At 39.2% G+C, this 21,280-nt stretch overlaps 1 protein-coding gene across 4 annotated transcripts in view; it reads right to left on the bottom strand.

Moving 5' to 3' along the window:
- Window positions 1–21,280, bottom strand: part of LOC309626986 (endophilin-A3) — a 651,420-nt gene that overhangs the window by 138,122 nt on the left and 492,018 nt on the right. For all 4 annotated transcript variants that reach the window (XM_082388458.1, XM_082388455.1, XM_082388460.1 and 1 more), the window contains 6 exons: window positions 18,542–18,653; window positions 15,340–15,478; window positions 14,164–14,214; window positions 13,268–13,472; window positions 7,940–8,087; window positions 6,327–6,411 (listed from right to left, as the gene is read on the bottom strand). In XM_082388458.1, the coding sequence (XP_082244584.1) occupies window positions 6,327–6,411; window positions 7,940–8,087; window positions 13,268–13,472; window positions 14,164–14,214; window positions 15,340–15,478; window positions 18,542–18,653 (740 nt within the window). The remainder of the gene's footprint in view (window positions 1–6,326; window positions 6,412–7,939; window positions 8,088–13,267; window positions 13,473–14,163; window positions 14,215–15,339; window positions 15,479–18,541; window positions 18,654–21,280) is intronic.

Genomic DNA, 21,280 nt, shown 5'->3' with positions numbered 1-21,280 from the left:
GTTCTAAGAGGGAAGTTTATAGCAATACAATCCTACCTTAAGAAACAAGAAACATCTCAAATAAACAACCTAACTTTACACCTAAAGCAATTAGAGAAAGAAGAACAAAAAACCCCAAGTTAGCAGAAGGAAAGAAATCATAAAGATCAGATCAGAAATAAATGAAAAAGAAATGAAGGAAACAATAGCAAAGATTAATAAAACTAAAAGCTGGTTCTTTGAGAAGATAAACAAAATTGATAAATCATTAGCCAGACTCATCAAGAAAAAAAGGGAGAAGGCTCAAATCAACAGAATTAGAAATGAAAAAGGAGAAGCTACAACTGACACTGAGAAATACAAAGGATCGTGAGTGATTACTACAAGCAACTATATGCCAGTAAAATGGACAACCTGGAAGAAATGGACAAACTCTTAGAAAAGCACAACCTTCTGTGACTGAACCAGGAAGAAATAGAAAATATAAACAGACCAGTCCCAAGCACTGAAATTGAGACTGTGATAAAAATCTTCCAACAAACAAAAGCCCAGGACCAGATGGTTTCACAGGCGAATTCTATCAAACATCTAGAGAAGAGTTAACACCTATCCTTCTACTCTTCCAAAGTATAGCAGAGGGAGGAACACTCCCAAACTCATTCTACGAGGCCACCATCACCCTGATACCAAAAGCAGACAAAGATGTCACAAAGAAAGAAAACTAGAGGCCAATATCACTGATGAACACAGATGCAAAAATCCTCAACAAAATACTAGCAAACAGAATCCAACAGCACATTAAAAGGATCATACAACATGATCACGTGGGGTTTATCCCAGGATTACAAGGATTCTTCAGTACATGAAAATCAATCAATGTGATACGCCATATTAACAAATTGAAGGAGAAAAACCATATGATCATCTCAATAGATTCAGAAAAAGCTTCCGACAAAATTCAACACCCATTTATGATAAAAACCTTCCAGAAAGTAGGCATTGAGGGAACTTACCTCAACAGAATAAAGGCCATATATGACAAACCCACAGCAAACATCATTCCTAATGGTGAAAAACTGAAACCATTTCCTCTAAGATCAGGAACAAGACAAGGTTGTCCACTCTCACCACTATTACTCAACATAGTTTTGGAAGTTTTAGCCACAGAAATCAGAGAAGAAAAAGAAATAAAAGGAATCCAAATCAGAAAAGAAGAAGTGAAACTGTCACTGTTTGCAGATGACATGATACTATACATAGAGAATCCTAAAGATGCTACCAGAAAACTACTAGAGCTAATCAATGAATTTGGTAAAGTAGCAGGAAACAGAATTAACGCACAGAAATCTCTTGCATTCCTATACACTAATGATGAAAAATATGAAAGAGAAATTAAGGAAACACTCCCATTTACCACTGCAACAAAAAGAATAAAATACCTAGGAATAAACCTACCTAAGGAGACAAAAGACCTGTGCTCAGAAAGCTATAAGACACTGATGAAAGAAATTAAAGATGATACAAACAGATGGAGAGATATACCATGTTCTTGGATTGGAAGATTCAACATTGTGAAAATGACTATACTACACAAAGCAATCTACAGATTCAATGCAATCCCTATCAAACTACCACTGGCATTTTTCACAGAACTAGAACAAAAAATTTCACAATTTGTATGGAAACACAAAAGACCCCGAATAGCCAAAGTAATCTTGAGAAAGAAAAACGGAGCTGGAGGAATCAGGCTCCCTGACTTCAGACTATACTACAAAGCTACAGTAATCAAGACAGCATGGTACTGGCACAAAAACAGAAATATAGATCAATGGAACAGGATAGAAAGCCCAGAGATAAACCCACGCACGTATGGTCACCTTATCTTTGATAAAGGAGGGAAGAATATAAAATGGGGAAAAGACAGCCTCTTCAATAAGTGCTGGGAAAACTGGACAGCTACATGTAAAAGAATGAAATTTGAACACTCCCTAACACCACACACAAAAATAAACTCAAAATGGATTAAAGACCTAAATGTAAGGCCAGGCACTATCAAACTCTTAGAGGAAAACACAGGCAGAACACTCTATGACATAAATCACAGCAAGATCCTTTTTGACCCACCTCCTAGAGCAATGGAAATAAAAACAAAAATAAACAAATGGGACCTAATGAAACTTAAAAACTTTTGCACTGCAAAGGAAACCATAAACAAGATGAAAGACAACCCTCAGAATGGGAGAAAATATTTGCAAATGAAGGAACTGAGAAAGGATTAATCTCCAAAATATACAAGCAGCTCATGCAGCTGAATATCCAAAAAACAAACAATCCAATCCAAAAATGGGCAGAAGAACTAAATAGATATTTCTCCAAAGCAGATATACAGATGGCCAACAAACACATGAAAGGATGCTCAACATCACTAATCATTAGAGAAATGCAAATCAAAACTACAATGAGGTATCACCTCACACCGGTCAGAGTGGCCATCATCAAAATGTGTGTAAACAATAAATGTTGGAGAGGGTGTGGAGAAAAGGGAACCCTCTTGCACTGTTGGTGGGAATGTAAATTGATATAGCCACTATGGAGAACAGTATGGAGGTTCCTTAAAAATCTAAAAATAGAACTACCATACGACCCAGCAATCCTACTACTGGGCATATACCCTGAGAAAGCCATAATTCAAAAAAAGTCATGTACCACAATGTTCATTGCAGCTCTATTTACAATAGCCAGGACATGGAAGCAACCTAAGTGTCCATCGACAGATGAATGGATAAAGAAGATGTGGCACATATATACAACGGAATATTACTCAGCCATAAAAAGAAACGAAATTGAGTTATTTGTAGTGAGGTGGATGCACATAGAGTCTGTCATACAGAGTGAAGTAAGTCAGAAAGAGAAAAATAAATACTGTATTCTAACACATACATATGGAATATAAAAAACAAAAAAAAAGGTTCTGAAGAACCTAAGGGCAGGACAGGAATAAAGACGCAGACGTAGAGAATGGACTTGACGACACAGGGAGGAGGAAGGGTAAGCTGGGACAAAGTGAGAGAGTGGCATGGACATATATACACTACCAAATGTAAAATAGATAGCTAGTGGGAAGCAGCCACATAGCACAGGGAGATCAGCTCGGTGCTTTGCGACCACCCAGAGGGGTGGGATAGGGAGGGTGGGAGGGAGATGCAAGAGGGAGAAGATATGGGGATATATGTATATGTATAGCTGATTCACTTCGTTATAAAGCCGAAACTAACACACCATTGTAAAGCAATTATACTCCAATAAAGATGTGAAAATAAATAAATAAAGAGTAAACAGTGACAACAACAACAACAAAAACACAAGTGAGCGACTTCTGTGGTGGTCCAGTGGCTAAGACTCCGTGCTCCCGATGCCAGGGGCCTGTGTTTGATCCCTGGTCAGGGAACTAGATTCCGCATTCCACAACTAAAGATCTCGCACACCGCAACGAAAAGATCCCACGTGCTGCAACTAAGACCCGGCGCAGCCACATAGATAAATAAATATTTTCAAAAAACACAACAGTTGAGGAGCATTCCCAATAGAGAGGAAAACATTATTAAAGAGATGGAGGTGAGTGGCAGCTTCTTGCCGGCAAGGAACAACCAACAGTTCAGTGTGGCTGGAGCACCCCATTCAAGGTAAAGTAAGGAAGCGGTCAGAGATGCGGCTGGGAGCTGGGAAGGCTAACACCCTGCTACAGCTTGTGAGCCTGGTGAACGAGCGTAAGTCTTTGAGCGATGGGGAAACATTAGGAATTTCTGAACGTTGTAAGAAAGATCAGATTTGTGCCTTAGCTACACTACTCTGGGTTAGAGGATAGATTTCAGGGGATCGAGTGGGGAGCAGATTAGAAGGCTGTTGTAAGTGTCCTGATAGTGATTTCAGGACCTGGACAGGATGGTAGTAGGCATGGAGAGAAGGAGCTGCAACGGAGAAAGATTTTAGTAGATATGACTGTACAACTCAGTAGTTAATTACAGATAAGGAAAGAATGAGCAAGAGGCAAGGAAGACTGCAGGCTTCTAGTTTGGGGAACTGAGAGCAAACCACTCAACCAAGAGAGGACACGCAGAAGGACTAGCAATTGTGATCTGTGTTTTGAGAAGAGATCCTGGTAGGACGCATCATTCAAGACTGAGAACTCCATGACCGTCCTTATGTGACAGCTACAAACTCCCTTGCAGGTGTCTCAAGTCACTTTTCTTCTATAGGTTCCTTCCCTTACAGAATCATAGGAGATGAAAGCTAGGAGAAGGTTCCAGTAGCTTTTAGCCTAACACCCTCCTTGTACAGCTGGGAAGTCTAGAGACGGTAACTGACTTGTCTAAAATCCTTATTATCTTTTTAATACGTTTAAGGCTGTCCAAACTTCAGATGAAAAACAAACAAAAAAATCAAGCACATACATATAACCATTCCTTTCCATCAACTTGACTACCAGTCTTCCTTCTTTAGTAGTCAAATACCCATTGCCCCATTTCCTTCCAATTCAGAATTCATTTCTTAAAGCTCTGCAACGTTTTACTTCTCTACACTTTGAATGCTACTGCTCTAAAATTAACTGAGAAAGACTTTCTTGTCAAACAAAACAGCCTTTTCTCAGTCCCCACAGCTGTTCCTTGGCTTTCGGTGAGGTTTGAATACTATCTGCTATACCTCTCCTTAAATGCTTTGCTCCCTTGGTCTTTCTAACAGTGAGCTTTCCTTGGATTTACTCCTTCATGCTCCACTTCTTCTGACTCCAATTCTGGATCTCCATGCTTCCATCATGAGCCAAACACTCTTCTCTCTTCAATCAGTTACTCTGGGGTCATTCACCTCACAGTGTCCACAGTGTCTTCTGGGTTCACATCCAGATCGGACAGTAGTCCATGTGGAAAAGTTCTGCATGTGTCATAAGTGTGATGTGCCAATTCTCTTGGCCCGCATCACTAGAGGCACGGAGCCTTCTCAAAGACAAGGAATCCATGTGCTCCTGGGGCTCACTGCTGGGCTGACCCACAGTTAAAAGGGATACTGACAAATGAGAGAATGTTCTGAAAAGAGCAATGGGGTTGGTAAGGGATCTAAAAACAACATGTGAAAACCGCTGAAAAGGCTAGGAATGACGAGCTTGGGAAAGACAGTGCTCTTGCAATCCAGCTCTCTGCAAATTTGTGAAAACTTGTCACATGGGATGCAGCATAGATGTGTTTTTCTCTGTTTCAGAAAGCAGAAGTTTGAAGGAGGTTGTATTTTGGCTAACAGGAAAAAAAATCTTGCAAATAACTCAGGTTGTTCAACCCAAGAATGAGCTGTCTCTCAATGCAGTGAACTCTGCCCTTGCTGAAGGTGTTGAAGAAGAAATGCCTGCTCTGAGAGGGAGACCAGCCATACCTCTGAGATCCCCTTTCCTCTGACACCCTGTGAATCACTCTCCCTGTGATAGCCTGTCAGCACCACGGACTTCACATGCCTGATGTGGAATCAGCCGTCCCATCCAATTCCTCAAGTCTACCATTCATGCTGTTGTTCTTCTAGATTGCTGGGCTAGATTCATCATCTTTGATTCCTTGTTCTTTTTAGGTCCCTATACCTCCACCTCCAGAATGTTTCTTTGATATGTTCTTAATACTTTATTTCCATGGATACCATTACAGTCCAGACTTGCCAAACCCCATGTGGATAGAAGTCATTGGATTTTTGAGTTGGGACGAACCCTAGAGAGATCAAGCCCAGCCTGCTCATTTTATAAGTAAGGAGAATGAGACACAGAAAAATTAAAGACTTCTCTAAGGTCACATCGTTAAAAGTGGTGGTACTAGGCTCCAAGATTTGTAGTGCCATATTCTTTCCATTGCCCCATACCACAGCAGCTCTGGGATTTCTCCTTTTAATCACTCAGGCCACCCTGATACATTTTGGCCTAACTGGTTTTATAGACATTGGCCATGACTTAACCATGGAATGACTGGTTTATTTGTTTAATACTGTCTGTTTGTTTAATGATGGTCTTTGGTCAAATCATATGTGTTAATCTAGATCTAGGAATTATCCCCAATCTCTTAACTGTAACAGACCACTGGGTCTGCTTTGAGTTAAACAGCACTGTTCTTTTCTGTGCTTCTCACAGATACTGCCAAAGCAGGACTGCTGAATTGTGAAATAAAGAAGAATTCTAGCCAGCTCAAGCTCTCTGGAGTCTGCAAATCCAGGTCATTTGGATTTGAAACATATCATTGTACTCCAATGAGTACAAAAATTACATATATCATGTTAGCTGGCTATGCTCTGATTACTTCCATAAAAGGTCCTGGACTCACGTTGGTTCTTCAGTTGCTATTCTGGTCTCTTCTAGTTCTTGTGCTTGTTTCAGCCAAGGTAATTTCGCTTCCACTGGACTTTTTTCTGACAAAAAGGGAACATAAACAACAAGCTTAATTATTGTTACTCATTCAAGAGTTGGATATGTGATTATTATTTGCTGAAGATTTCATCAATAAAGAGGTCACGCTTTTCAAATGCACAGTACACGAAGTGGCTTCTGGACGGAACCAAAAATTTCTGTCATACATTTTTTTAATTAACACATTATCAAAATGCAACCAAACAACCCCATGACACAGTTGAATACATTCTCCAAGTTAGCATAAAAATGCCTTTTATAAAGCAGTACCAATATCTGTTGTTTGCATATTAAAGCTCTTACTTCAACCATTATCAGTTTGCTTTCTTTTTCCACAAATTTTTTTGCCCATTGAATGAGGAAATTAATAGAGAAAAGCAAGTAACATAGAAGGCTTAGAAAGTTGGGAGGAGGAGAGTCAGTGCTATGGTTTACTCAAACTTTAATTGCTATAATTGTTGAGGGAAATGATTACCAATTACCACTGGCCTGCAGGAGCAAGCTGGTGCCCCTCTCTGTCCTTTGAAGCTTCCTAAGATGTGAAGAAAGAAACAATCTAATTATGAAATGAGAAAGGAAATAATTTTGGACTGCTTCAGGGAAATCACAGACACTAAGAAAGTGGCTATAAAAGTACCACTGACTGCAGAAATAAGGAGAAAAGACTTCACTGACGAAGTTATATAATCAGTGTTTGTACCTTGCATGGAAACCAGTGATTTTTCTGGAAGACAGACATCATCAAATAAATATTTTTTGAATAGTTAGTTGCCTATGAGGCTATTTGTGTAAATAATGCCCCCAGAAATAATGAAGAATTTTATCATCCTCTCCAAAGTACTAAGGAAGACTCCTTGGCACTGACACTTGGGAGTAATTCTTTTTCCATTTCCAAAAGGAAATACTTGTCACGAGGACTGGTAATACCTTACAAAAGTACGTATATGGAAAAAATCATGTCTAGAGAGGAACATACATCCAAAAGATGATGCCAAGACTTCCTTACCCATGGATGCTACCCATTTCTGCTAATTCATGTGGAACAAGTGGGAACTACAAAAGAATTTCTAAGTGCATCTATAAATCTAGATTGGGAACTGAAAGTCTTCATTCATTCATGGTAGGCAATAGGACATATGATGAAGCTGGCATTGTTCCTTCCTCAAGAAATGTACACTCTGGTGGAAGGCATGTGGAAATTTTCCTTTTCCTTTTTCTCTTCATCCTCCTTCTCCTTTTTCTTCAAAGCAGGGACTGCATCAAATTATTTTATGCCCACCAAGAAATGTTAATATAAGCCTAGACAGGAGCCACTCTATATGTACTGAATCAATAAGAGCTCAGTTTCTTCTCCAGACCAATTAATCACATAGGCCTAACTTCTTTATCTAGGTGGATGGGTCTACTGTAATCTGTCAGTAAAACAATTTTTATAAGAAAGTTAGTACGTTGAAATTCAAATGCTGCAATATTAGTAAGAGAGCTGGAAAACACCGTTTGATTTAACTTTTAAATGCACCACAAACTTACCTTTGGGTTTGTAACACGGGATGGGAATGATACATTCTTCTTTGATGTGTAACTTCAGTTGTGGATTACAGCCACCAACGTGCTGTCCACGATGGTTGATACACAGAACAACGCGGTAACGTAACCCCCGGCCACAAGTCACTGTGCACTTCAAAGATGAAAAGAGAAGCCAATGAAATTCTTGTTCATGAAGAGATCCACAAAGGTATTAAGGTCTCATGCACAGGAGAGTCACTAATCTACATGAATGTTAAACACAAAAGACCGTTAGATAAACATTATGTAAGGAAGGGGGTGGAGGCTGATCTCCCATGATTCTTATGCTTCAGGGCCCCTCCCTTGCAAGGCTTCCTTCCCATTCTCCATTCGAGAAGTATTTCAGGTGAGGTCACAGCGCAAGAAAAATTGAAATGCCCTGAAATCTTTCTACGCAAATATGCAAGAAACTTAATATAGGTTTTCTCAAATTTAATTAAAAATTCACATGACATCATCCAAAACAATTTGTGAAGACAAAAGAAACTTTTCTAAACTATTAATTTAAAAAAATATCAAATTTTGCTCAACCATGCTAGAGGATTATCTTTCTATTCTGTGTATAGAAATCGATCTTCCAAAATTGTTGTCATATGAAAGGGCCATCGAAGAGTATTCAGCCAAAAAGTTTAGGAAAAAAATATTACAGATGTATCAGGCACTTAAAATTAATAAAAACATTATGCTATTTTCTCTAAGTTTTTTTGAACTTTGTGTTGTCAGTATTTTTTTTCTTGAATTATTTGTTTATGATTTGGAAGGTACTCTTGTCTATGAATGGAATATTTTCATGTCATGAACATCCACGATATGTTTTCAATTTATGTACATTATGTTGGTGAGCATATATGTATGTATATGTGTGTGTGGTTTTTTTTAAAATCAAGACTTTATTTTTTAGGACTATTTAAGGTTTATAGAAAAATTGAGCAGATAGTACAGAGAGTTCCCATATGCCCCCTTTCTGCTACATACAGTTTTCTCTAGTGTTAATATCTTGCATCAGTGTGGTACCTTTGCTACAACTGATAAACCAATACTGATACATTATTATTAACTAAAGTCCAGAGTTCACATTAGGGTTGTCAGCTTAAAAAAATTTGTAATTTCTTATAATTTCTTTTATTATTGTACATAAACATTTACTTAGATACCCAATATTTGTGTTTTGTATTCTTTCTTCTTAAAAAGTCACCTCCTTGGTAGGGGAGGGATGGATTGGGAGTTTGGGATTAGTAGATATAAACTATTATACATAGAATGGATAAACAACAAGGTCCTACTGTGTAGCACACGGAACTATATTTAATATCCTGTGACAAACCATAATGGGTAAGAATACAAAAAAGAACGTATTTTATATATACATATATATATATGTATATATATATTACATATATATATATATATATATATATACGTATAACTGAAACACTTTGCTATACAGCAGAAATTAACACAACATTGTAAATCAACTATACTTGAATAAAATAGATTTTTTAAAAAGTCACTTTCATATGGTATAAACTTCAGGCCCCACCAATCCTGGATCCATCCCTGGGAGAGGTCAAGAAGCCTTGGGCATGTGCTACAGAACACACACTGTTCTGCAGATGTGATCTCACTAACCATCCTGACACACTGGCAGGTTAGCAGCTTCACTCCCATTTAACAGATGAGCAAATGAACAGCCCACCACCTAAGGACCTTGCTCAAGGTCATGCAGTTCCTAAGAGGCAGAGTGGAAATCCATCCCAGAGCCTCCTGTTGTCAAAATAATTACTTTACCACTGCTTCATAAAGCTTAAAGATTCTTTCCTGAGTCCATGGATGCTTCTTCAATTGTCACAGATGAGTTGCAGAGGATATGGAGGCCTTTTTCAGCATAGACCCATCTCCAAGAAGAGCAGAATAGCAGGAAACCTCTCTTATTCCCTCATGCCACTCTTATGACCACTGAACAAATACTGAATGAATTTAGTGAGGTTTGAGATTATATCTGACGTCTGGGAAACTGATTCACCTACCCCCACATTCACCTATTTGAAATATATGTGATCTTAAGAGGTTATTTTATATTGGCCAAGAAAGAAAAAAAATTCTTCCCCAAAGAGAAAGAAAACAATATGATTATAAGGTATAACTACCCTAGAACTGGTCAATCCAAAGGAATATTATTTCCTCAGTAGCTTCTCAGGAAGCTGGACACTTACCCCAACGATGTGGTCAGTGTTTACAACATTCCCAGAACTCCTCTTTCAAGCTGAATACATCCTTAATGATAGCAAATTCTCATCACTGAGAATGTGTTTGATTTTTTAAAAAGTGGAATACAGTATGAAGAGCCAAGAAAGATGAATGAGATGCGTTGGTTAACAATCCTTCATTTGGGTATTGTAAGTGACAGTAAAGTCATGATATAGATGGGGTGGGGGTGGTATAAAAGCTCTAAAGACAATACAGAACATATGGGTAAGACCTGTAAGAGTGGAAAACAAGCTCTGCAGGTTGTAGAAGTAATGTTGATTTTTGAGGAGAGATCACAATATGATTTTTGGCATATAACTTGAGTTCAAAGAACCGAACGACCTTGCCATAATAAAATCCTTCCATCTCAGTCTATTAATTTATGTGAACAAGGCTTCCCAGTGTGTACATGCAAAACAAGCTAAAACAAGAAATCAACAGTTAAAATTAAGAATAAAATTACTGCTGAACCCATGTTTCTTTCTGGCAATGGACTATTTTTTAAAGCCCCACTCATCTTCTTGGAAGACTAGTTTCAAAGGAAAATTTACTTTTTATGTATAATAATCATTCACGAGAAATCGAAATACATTTAATTGTTGTTTTGGTTGTGTACTAAGATTAAATTTAATAATAACTTAATCCAGGGGAATATTTCTAATACTTAAAGCCTTATGGCTATAGGAAATTAAAATAAATTAATTTCAACTGCTACACATATTTTCTTAGAGAAAAGTAGAAGAGGGTAACCAATAAAAGACTTTAAAGCATAAAAGTACATTATATTAGGATAAATTCTGTGGGGGGGAGTGGTTTGAAAATGTGAGTTCAAGGGGAAAATAATGCAAAACATTCAAATTATTCAAGAGCTTATTCATATGTTTTTTAAAAATGGAAGATGGCAAGGATAGAAACCATCATGGCATTTACATTCTACTGGACATATTTTTTCTAATGCTGTAACACTTTTATTTTAAAATGTCAGCCTTCAAGACATGTTAGAAATGACATTCTTTGATTTTTTTTTAATTTAAACTTGTGATAAAAATTTTAGATGTCAACCTAAATATATATGAAGGGGTATGTAATTTTCCAAACTTCTTTTGGTATGTGAACAAAAAAGAATGGATAACTACTGCCCTACTAAGTACAAATGAAGCAGTAGGGGGTGATGATTTTGAGCCAGGGATATCGGAAAAGGACTGTGATGAGATAACATCTGTAAGCTGGGGCTGGAAGTGGGTCTTTCACCCAGAAAACTCACTTATCTCTACTCTTCAAGTTTCAGTTCAAGCGCTTCCTCCTTTCGGAAGCCTGCTCTGACACCTTCAAGTAGGGTGAATCACCCCACCTCTGTGCGCCGGCCATACAGGACATCATACCGCTCACTGCAGTGTCACACTGCATCACAACTGTTCATTTGCGTGTATGGTTTCTGCAACTGGATTATGAGCTTTTGGCGGGGGGGTAGAAGCAGGTTTTATTTACTCCCTAGGATGGCAGCTGGCCCAGTGAATAAATAAATAGATAAATGCATGTGTGTGTTGAACTAAATATGTAGGGATCACTCAAAAGAGCTAAAGAAACATGAGTCAACTATGTCTCACCCTCTAGCAAATTAAAAGTTTAAGCTTAAAATATTAAATACCAATACCTGCAATTTTTTGACTAATCCAACTGCACTTTATTTGCTCTAGAGGTTTACTTGCTCGTCTCCCTAGAGAGGAAACTAAGCTAATCTAACACGAGGCCTTGTTACACCTCTGTGATGTTGCCCTTTTCTCCTTTCCTACCACCTGACACCTCAGTGGCTTCCAAATAGGCTGCCTGCCTCTGGTCTTTCCCAGCATCAGTCTATTGTCTCAATTACTTAAAATATATTACATTTATTTTCTTCAACAAAAATAGCAAAGCTTCTTAGTAACCACCAGACTAAGAACATACCTCTAATGTCAGTTTTATCATCTCCATCTGAATTTTCCAATTCTTTTTTTTTTTTAATTTATTTTTGGCTGCATTGGGTCTTGGTTGCTGTGTAGGCTTTCTCTAATTGCGGCGAGCGGGGGCTACTCTTCGTTGTGGTGTGCAGGCTTCTCATTGCGGTGGCTTCTCTTGTTGTGGCTCCCGGGCTCTAGAGCACAGGCTCAGTAGTTGTGGCACACGGGCTTAGTTGCTCCACGGCATGTGGGATCTTCCAGGACCAGGGATCAAACCCGTGCCCCCTGCACTGGCAGGCGGATTCTTAACCACTGTGCAACCGGGGAAGCCCCAATCTTCCAATTCTTAGTAACGTGGGTTCTCTCTTTAATCCAGATGAATTAGGGCCTTTTTCAGCATCTAGTCATTCTGTGTCATTTCTGCCTTTGCTCAGCCGTCTCGGCTTGGCCCTACCTCACATTTATGTCTTCACTAGGCTCTCGTTTGGTTAAATCTTAAAGATGGGTCAAGCACTACAAGGGCAACAAAGACTTCCCAATCAACTCTGCTCTAATGCCTGTTCCGTTCAGATGTACCATGGTTCTTAATTAATTGTTCTTACCTGTGTTGATGCCTGCAATGTTCTCTCTTACATTGTCCTCCAACTGGCTCTTCCTAAGCTCTTTGGGAGTAGGAACCCCGTTCATATGCAACTTCTGCCTCCCTCAAGGTGCCCAGTACAGTGTTGGGAGCATGGCAAATAATCATTAAAATCTGAGATTGAATTAAAAAGTGGCGTGTACTCGGGACTTCCCCAGTGGCACAGTGGTTAAGAATCCACCTGCCAATGCAGGGGACACAGGTTCGAGCCCTGGTCGGGGAAGATCCCACATGCCGCGGAGCAACTAAGCCCGTGCGCCACAACTACTGAGCCTGCACTCTGGAACCCCGCGCCTAGAGCCCGTGTTCCGCAGTAAGAGAAGCCACCGCAATGAGAAGCCCACACACCACAACGAAGGGTAGCCCCCGCTCGCTGCAACTAGAGAAAGCCCACACACAGCAACCAAGACCCAATGCAGCTAAAAATTAATTAATTTCTAAAAAAAGTGGCGTGTACTCAAATCTTACCTGAGACCACTCCATGGCAATCCACTTGGGACAGTCGAACAGATTGCAGGTTTGCATAACCTTGGGTTTAGGCGCATACATGCACTTCCATTCTTCCACTTGCAGTATCTCTCCATGCATGGACTCCTCCACACACACAAAGCTCCGTCTTTGAATCCCACCTCCACAGGACACCGAACACGCAGTCCAAGGATTATGTTCCCAGCTCAAAAGCAAACAAACGAAAACACATTATTTATTTGTTGCTTGTTTCAAGTTTGCAAAGTTGATTGCAAAAAGTACAGCCTTGGGATAACAGTTGTGGTTTGGTTGAAAGAGCACAGAATTGGAACCTTAAGACTTTAATCTTAACTGCTACACACAATCTGCAGTCACGAGGTACTTAACTCCTTTGACCCAAAGGTTATTGTCAAATGGGAGTAAGACACCTGCCCTCGTGTATTACCACAACAGGGCCATTGTGAGAATCAAATAAACTATAGAGTGTGAAAGCATCTTCAAACAGTCTCTAAACTATAAAACACCAATGGACAACAGTACTAAGGCATCATAGAATCTCAAGGTCAGAAAGAACCATCCTAGTCATCTAGGTATAAAAGGGAATGCAAATTTCTGATCAATTGCAATGCTTGAGGTCCCTCTATAATAATACCCAGTTATCAAGATACGCTTGACATCTCCAGTGACAGAAAACATCACCCTCTGAGCCAGCCTATTCCATATAATTCTTAGAAAGATCTTTCTTATTATGGACTTGAAGTCTGTGTTCCCTTATCTCTCTGTGAAAGGTCTAATAACTGTCCCTCTTACATTTTGGTCTATTGCTACAGATACTACAGTTCCTTGCAAATTACTTAGAGCATATTACAGAAAGAAAAAGGAAACCTGTAACTCACCGAGGGAGAGGTTGGAAGTGGTCATAGGGCATGATCTCTTTAAATCCATCGCTACAAATGAAATCATTGTGAGAATATAATTTCTAATCAATTAATGCATTTATTAATTTGACTAGTACGGATGTGACATCCCAAAAGACAGAGCTCTTTCAAATTAAAAACTAAATATGCCGAGTGTTATGAACCATTTCCCCTAAAATTCAGCCACGATCTCCTTAATTTTTAGGAAAATCTCTGACACACAACATCACCAATTCTATATGAAAATGTAGAAAATGGAACTAGTAATATGTATTCATCAAAGGAAAGAGTTTCTCTTAATTTAGATAAATCTATTTATTCCCTTTTATCATCTTAGCAGGTTAGTCTGATAAAATATATTAATGTTATTAACACACTGTCATATTAGCAGGATCTTTAGAAAACCATTTTGTTTCACAGAATTTGCCCTTTGAAAAGGCCTCTATTAATAATTACATACACCTGGGATTACAGGAAATGCACAGCTTCGTGATAGGAAATGAAATCCACTGAGAATGCTTCCTTTTCCACTTGCACACTTCTGCCTTAGCCAGCTGGCAGATAACTGGGGGATTCTGGGACTTGACAGTATGCTGTTATTTTAAGATACTGTAGTAAAGCCAGGAAACTTCCCCAGGCAATCCAAGTCATCAGGTACTAAATTATGCAGCAGGATAGTTTATGCATAGCTTTACTGCTCTGGCATTCAAACTCTTCACTTCCTTGCACCATGCATTCTTTATACTGAATTTAATGTGTACACTTCAAAAGTCAAAACGTGGTGATCGGTGACCCAGTTTAAAAAGCTAAAATGGTGAGTTACTGATATTTACGGCTGGCAGATGGACTAGGCACTGTACCTGGATGAAGAGAATGTTCATGCTGTATGTGCAGGAGATGCTCAAAGAGGTCCGTTAGCAACAGTCAAAGATCACAGCACATGGACACATAGCCCGCAAGAGAGAACTAGACTGAGTAAGCTGATGAGCCTAATTCCTACTGACCACGGTTATACATGTGAATACAGGTTCCTGCCACCAGTGTACGTTCAAGGTCACGCAATGGCAATGTGTTGCCTGGCAAGGGTGGATCAGTCACAGCTGCAGTTGATTTGTTTCTTTTTAAAGGAAAAAGGGTATGGGCAGTTATGCAAACCTTGATGGGCAAGGATCCATGCTGCATTCCTTCAGTTTTGGTTTTGGTTTCACATTCTCAGGGTAGTAATGGCAATAATGGTCAGGCACCACCCTCTTCAACCGGATATCCACACATTCAGCAGAATTGAGCTGATACCCTAAGGCAGCAGAACAAGAAAGTCTGAAGATCGCATCCGTTTGGGGTTTACTTGGCAAAGTTATCACTTGCCACACACTTTTTTATTCCTCTTTAAGAAACTTAACTCAGTGGTTCTCAACCCTGGGTGTATAACAGAACCACTTGGGAGGCTTTAATATACACCAACGCCCAGGTCCCTTCCTGGTCCAATTAAATCAGAAGCACTGCAGCCAAGAAATCAGCATTTCCACTGGTCAAAGCGGAAGGAGCGGGTACTTTCTGTTGCCATGATTGCATTGAGACCAAAGAAATAAAGTTGTTCCTTTATTCCCAGGCTCCGGGGTAGTAGAAGCAGCAGACGCCCACTGCTTAACCCCGAGGGGGTGTAAGGCTCTTTAGCCAAAGCACCTATGGAGAGCTAACAATTGGACTGAGTACTATTTTCAGTTTCCTGAACTACTTTAGATTTAGAGTTGTTGTGGGGAGCGAATAAGATCATGTGTGTCTGGACAAATGTAAATCTCTGGACAAATGCTAGGTGATATGGTGCAGCAGCAGCAAAAAAAAAAAAAAAAGACTTTTTAAAAAAGACTCTCAGGTTCTTCTAAGATGACTAATATGTGTGGCCAAGATTGAGAATGACCACTTGAACTGATTGTGTCACTCTCAGCACTTATAACTAAAAGTTACAATAGACGCCTTTGAAAATGTTTGGAGCTCAGGTACAGAAAGAAGGTAGCTATTCATTGTCACACCTCTCCTCACTGTCATCCTGGCACTGTGCAAGGCTCTCTTGTTTCCGTATACTTTCTCTTCTCCCATCACCACGCCCATTACAATCCCCCAGAGACACCTATTTATTGTTTATATGTCCTTAAATATATATCTGTCTTATGTAATTTTGTTTTGTGTGTATTTGTTTTGAGTAAATTAATGATACTGTGTTTTAAGTCCTGTTCTGTTTTCTACTTTTCTCACTCAACATTACATTTCTGAGAACTACCCTTGTACTGTTGCTTCTTTCTTCTGTATAATATTCCATTGCTTGTACATTTTACTTATTTCCTGTCCTGGGGTACCTAGGGGTACCTCTGATGACAATAAACTTTCTAACTGGGAAAATAAACATTGTCTATACAGAGAGGAACAAAACCCTCCCCGCCTACATCTCACTCTGCCTCATAAGCCTTCAAAGAAGAAGGAATGAAGACTTATTCCTGATTCTATTAAATTCAATTTGTACAGTCTCTGAGGAAAGTGAACATTCCACAAGGATGAGTGCTATAAACTTAAAAAACAACTCACAAAATGATGCTTCTAACTTCCTGAAAGATTTGATTCCAGGTTTCCTGTCACTACATAAGTGTCATGTTAAGTTTTTAAAAAAGTAATTTTCAAAACCAGAATGAGCTCTTCACCAAAAAAAAACACACAAAAAAAACAAAACAAAAAAACCCCAAAGTTAAGTTCTCAGCCTCAGCCAACTGGTCTAAAGTTCTAAAAATACATTTAAAGGCCCGATTGCTGAGAGGAATCTGATTTTATAAACCAATAGACAGCTTTCTACAAGTCAAGGCTTAAATGTAAGCTGAGTGTAGAAGGACAGACTGGTATGCATTATAAAAAGCAAGGTCAAAACCACAGGAACGAAAATCCAAATGGAGTCAATAAAATATTACTTGGGTGCCAATATCTGCCAGAAAGTCTGCAATATCAGATGACAGTGGCAATCTTGGTACTTTCTCCAAACTAATCTCAAGTGTCCCACATAGATGATTGCAGACAAGACCAGGAAAGTCCATCCAAATACCTTGGAGACCAGCGAGCTAATTTTCCTGATTACACCAAAAACCCTGAAATGCCATTTAACACAAATCATGTAGATTTGATTACTAACATAATTAAATTTTGGTAATGCTTTCCTTGTGGGTTTTATGTGTATGTTTTTATTTTTCCCCAAGACAATAACAGAATGAGATTACAGCTCCTTGAGTTAAAGAAAATAATCTTTGCTCTAAATGGAAACATATTTCTAGGAGGAGACAAGGAGCATACAGGTGTTTATAATTTGGGGAGAGACAAAATTAATTTTTCTCTTTAATTTTGCAGCGGTACAGAGATAGCTAAAAGAGAAAGAAATAAGGCAGACTGCCTTCCTACATTATGAACAAATGTATTGAAATTCTGCCGGTGTACAGAAAGTGGCAGGATGTTGGGGGACCCCCAAAAGGAACCTAAAATGTTCCTTCTGTCCTTACAGCCAACGCTATCTTTGGTGGACAGTCACACAACCAGGTGCTTCCATTGAAGGTTCCAGCAGGACTGATCATGTCTTTCCTTGGGCACGGGCTATGAGAAACATCTATTCTCCTCCCAAGAATTGAACCAACTGAACTAATAAGCTTAGTCCCATTATACATGTACCTCCCAGAATGGAAAGCTTCTCTTTTAACTTAGGTGTCCAAATGAGAACGTCTCTCTGTGTGTGAGAGCTAGGGAATAAATTAAAAAGAAAGAGATATTTGTTTTTCTGATGGGTAAGAATTAAAAATCCCCCCTATCTCTTGGCTTTTATTTTGGAGTCCATGAGAGACATGCAAACGTGTTTCCAGCTCTCTGCTCAAAGTAAAGGGTGCTTTCTAAATCCAGTTTTCACCTATGTTCAAGAATAAAGCAAACACACATTCATTAAAACCACTGCATTCCAGGCCACTGAGTAGGATGCTGTGTGGTTACACGTCTCTAATTACCACGCTAATTTTTTTTTAACATCTTTATTGGGGTCTAATTGCTTTACAATGTTGTGTTAGTTTCTGCTGGATAACAAAGTGAGACAGCTATACGTATACATATATCCCCATATCTCCTCCCTCTTGCGTCTCTCTCCCACCCTCCCTATCCCACCCCTCTCGGTGATCACAAAGCATCGAGCTGATCTCCCTGTGCTATGTGGCTGCTTCCCACTAGCTATCTATTTTACATTTGGTAGTACCACGCTAACTTTAAAGTCAGCTTCAAAAAAGCAAATGTGTCATTTCTAACTCTGAGCTCTAAATATTCATGAACAAAGTCTGTGCCTCACCTCCTCCACATGTCACAGTGCAGGGAAAGAAGTCAGTTTGTCTCCACTGATGACTGATTGGCTGGTAAAAGAAGAACTGGACCACGCTGTCCTTGGCCGCAGTGTACCTGGTCTGGACGGAGACAACTTTGATAACATATTCGCATGCAAGGAGCTAGTGCCTTCCACACCTTTCAACATCAGGTGAACACAAGTCACCTACGTAGACAAACACATCTATCACAATAAACTCTGGTACATGAAGATTCCCAGAATTTTAAGATGTGACAGCATGTCGATTAGATTTGTCATAAATGGGATCTCAGAAGATCTTTGACCAATCTCCTTGGAGTCATTTTTCCAGATAATTCTATGCCTGTGAATGAGTTCACAAAAATGTAGGTGCATTTTTAGTTTATTTACTTAAGTTTTATTTTTCTTCCCAATACATTTGATTTTAATTTCCATGAGAACAGGAAATGAGACAGGAAATGTAATCTGGGTTTGCTTACAACATGGCACATAACTGCGATTCTTACATTTATAATAACAACATCTTTAAGCATCTTTAAGCAGATCCTTCTGAAAAATCCTTCTGAAAGCACAACTCTAGAAACTCAAATGTACACAAATCCATGGTGTTTGCATAGAAGCTTTCCAGTATCTAATTAAAATAGAGGAGGGGCACCACTGAGAGTGAGCAAGCAGTTATAGACAGAGGTAAGTTTACCTTCAGGTTATTTTGCTCAGGCAGCAAGTTCTCTCCCTACTTTTTTTTTCCTTCCCTCCTGATTGAACAAATGAGTGAATTGAGGAAAGGTCCCAGAACACAACACAAAGAGAAAAAGAGAGGGAAAACAAAGGTTAAGCTGTGGGAGATAGATCCAGAAATGCCAGCATCACATGGAGTTCAAGAGAAAGAATAGAAAAAATAATGAAAAGGTGATATTTGATTACATCATTGTTGAAAATTTTCTAGACCTTAAGAAAAACAGAAGTACTCAGTCTAAAAATATTCATAAAGTTCTGAGCAGACATTGTAAAAAATACAACAACAAGGACAGAGAGAAATTCTGAAAGTTATCAGAAAGAAAAAAAATGATTCCCTACAAAGGAGTGAGAATCAGAATGGCATCAGATTTCTCACAGCAATAATGGATGCAAGAAAACAAAAGCATACCTTCAAAGTGATGAGGGACAATAGTTTTTTAATCTAGAATTCTACAACCAAATTATTCATTGCTAATCAATTATCAATTGTCAACTTATAAACAAGCTATGATCAAATTATCAATCAGTAATCAGTGAAATAAAGTTTTTCTCAGACACAAAATGACAGAAACTTTAACCACTCAGAAACTCTCACTAGGAAAAAAAAAAAACTATGAAAGGATATACTGAAAAAGAAGTAATATAAATCCACAAGAAAGTAGTGAGATGCAAGAAGCAGTAATGATGAAATAAATCAGTAAAGCTTATTAGTAAATCTAAATAAGGGTTGACCAAAAAAGAAAACTTTGATGTATTTAATTATAAAACGGTAAAAAAAAAACTGTAAAATTATAAAATGGTGAAAAATTCCAGACACAAGATGTGTGTGGAGGGAGAGAGGGGCAGGGTTACAGTGATGGGATGAGGATAGCACAGAAAAGACTTCTAACGAGTTTTGCTTCTGGCTATGGAAGAACGGTTTGTCTCTGATGAATCCTCCCACTGAGAATAAGTAAAAGTGCTGCATAGAATACTTTTTAATGTATTTGAAGGCATCAGAAAACTACCGTAGTAGTGAGGATGTGCAGGGCCAATATCCCAGACACAAAGGAAGCCCAGACATGTGAGCATAACATTTGGTACCACCTTCAGTACCACCTTTCTGCTCAAGACATTTTCCATCTTACAAGTGGTGACTGAGCAGCTGAGAAGCTGAGCAGGCCTGTCATCAGACTCAAGTGGCTGAGGCAGCAAAACCTGGAGCTCCAGGCCCGCCAAGGTGAGGAGTGTTGGTAAACAGCCCAGGCTCCCAGCTGGGACCCCAGAAAGCTGTATCCTAGGAATAAGAGTAGACTGGAAAGGACTTTCCTGGTGGTGCAGCGGTTAAGAATCTGCCTGCCAATGCAGGGGACACGGGTTCAAGCCCTGGTCTGGGAAGATCCCATTTGCCACGGAGCAACTAAGCCTGTACACCACAACTACTGAGCCTGTGCTCTAGAGCTCATGAGCCACAACTACTGAGCCCATGCACCAGAACTACTGAAGCCCACGTGCTCTACGGCCCGTGTGCAGCAACTACTGAGCCCGCACGCTGCAACTACCGAAGCCTGCGTGCCTAGAGCCTGTGCTCCGCCACAAGATAAGCTACTGCAGTGAGAAGCCCGCACACTGCAACGAAGAGTAGCCCCCACTCACCACAACTAGAGAAAGGCCGCATGCAGCAACGAAGACCCAACGCAGCCAAAAAAAAATACTGGAAATATTCCAGTTTTCAAAGGGAATGATGCCCAGATTCAAATTATTTCAGTCTCTTGGATGAAGGTGATTGGCTGCTAACCTGTCTTCTAGAAGCAATAATTAATCCAGTCTCAAATGGTATCTATAATCTTTCCTCTACTATATGCAGCAAAACTTTAACCCTAGATATACAACAGAGATAAAATTTAACACCAACCAAAAAAGTGGGAAAATAGACATATAATCAGAAAAATAGGAAATCCAGATATGGGCATTAACTGATAGAAACTTAAAAATGTAAGTATACCACTA

The sequence above is a fragment of the Balaenoptera borealis genome, assembly GCF_965194805.1.
Source record: "Balaenoptera borealis genome assembly, chromosome: 3".
In the NCBI taxonomy this organism is placed as follows: Eukaryota; Metazoa; Chordata; class Mammalia; order Artiodactyla; family Balaenopteridae; genus Balaenoptera; species Balaenoptera borealis.
Note: the sequence above shows the minus strand (reverse complement) of the source record. Positions and strands in the feature narration are given on the sequence as shown.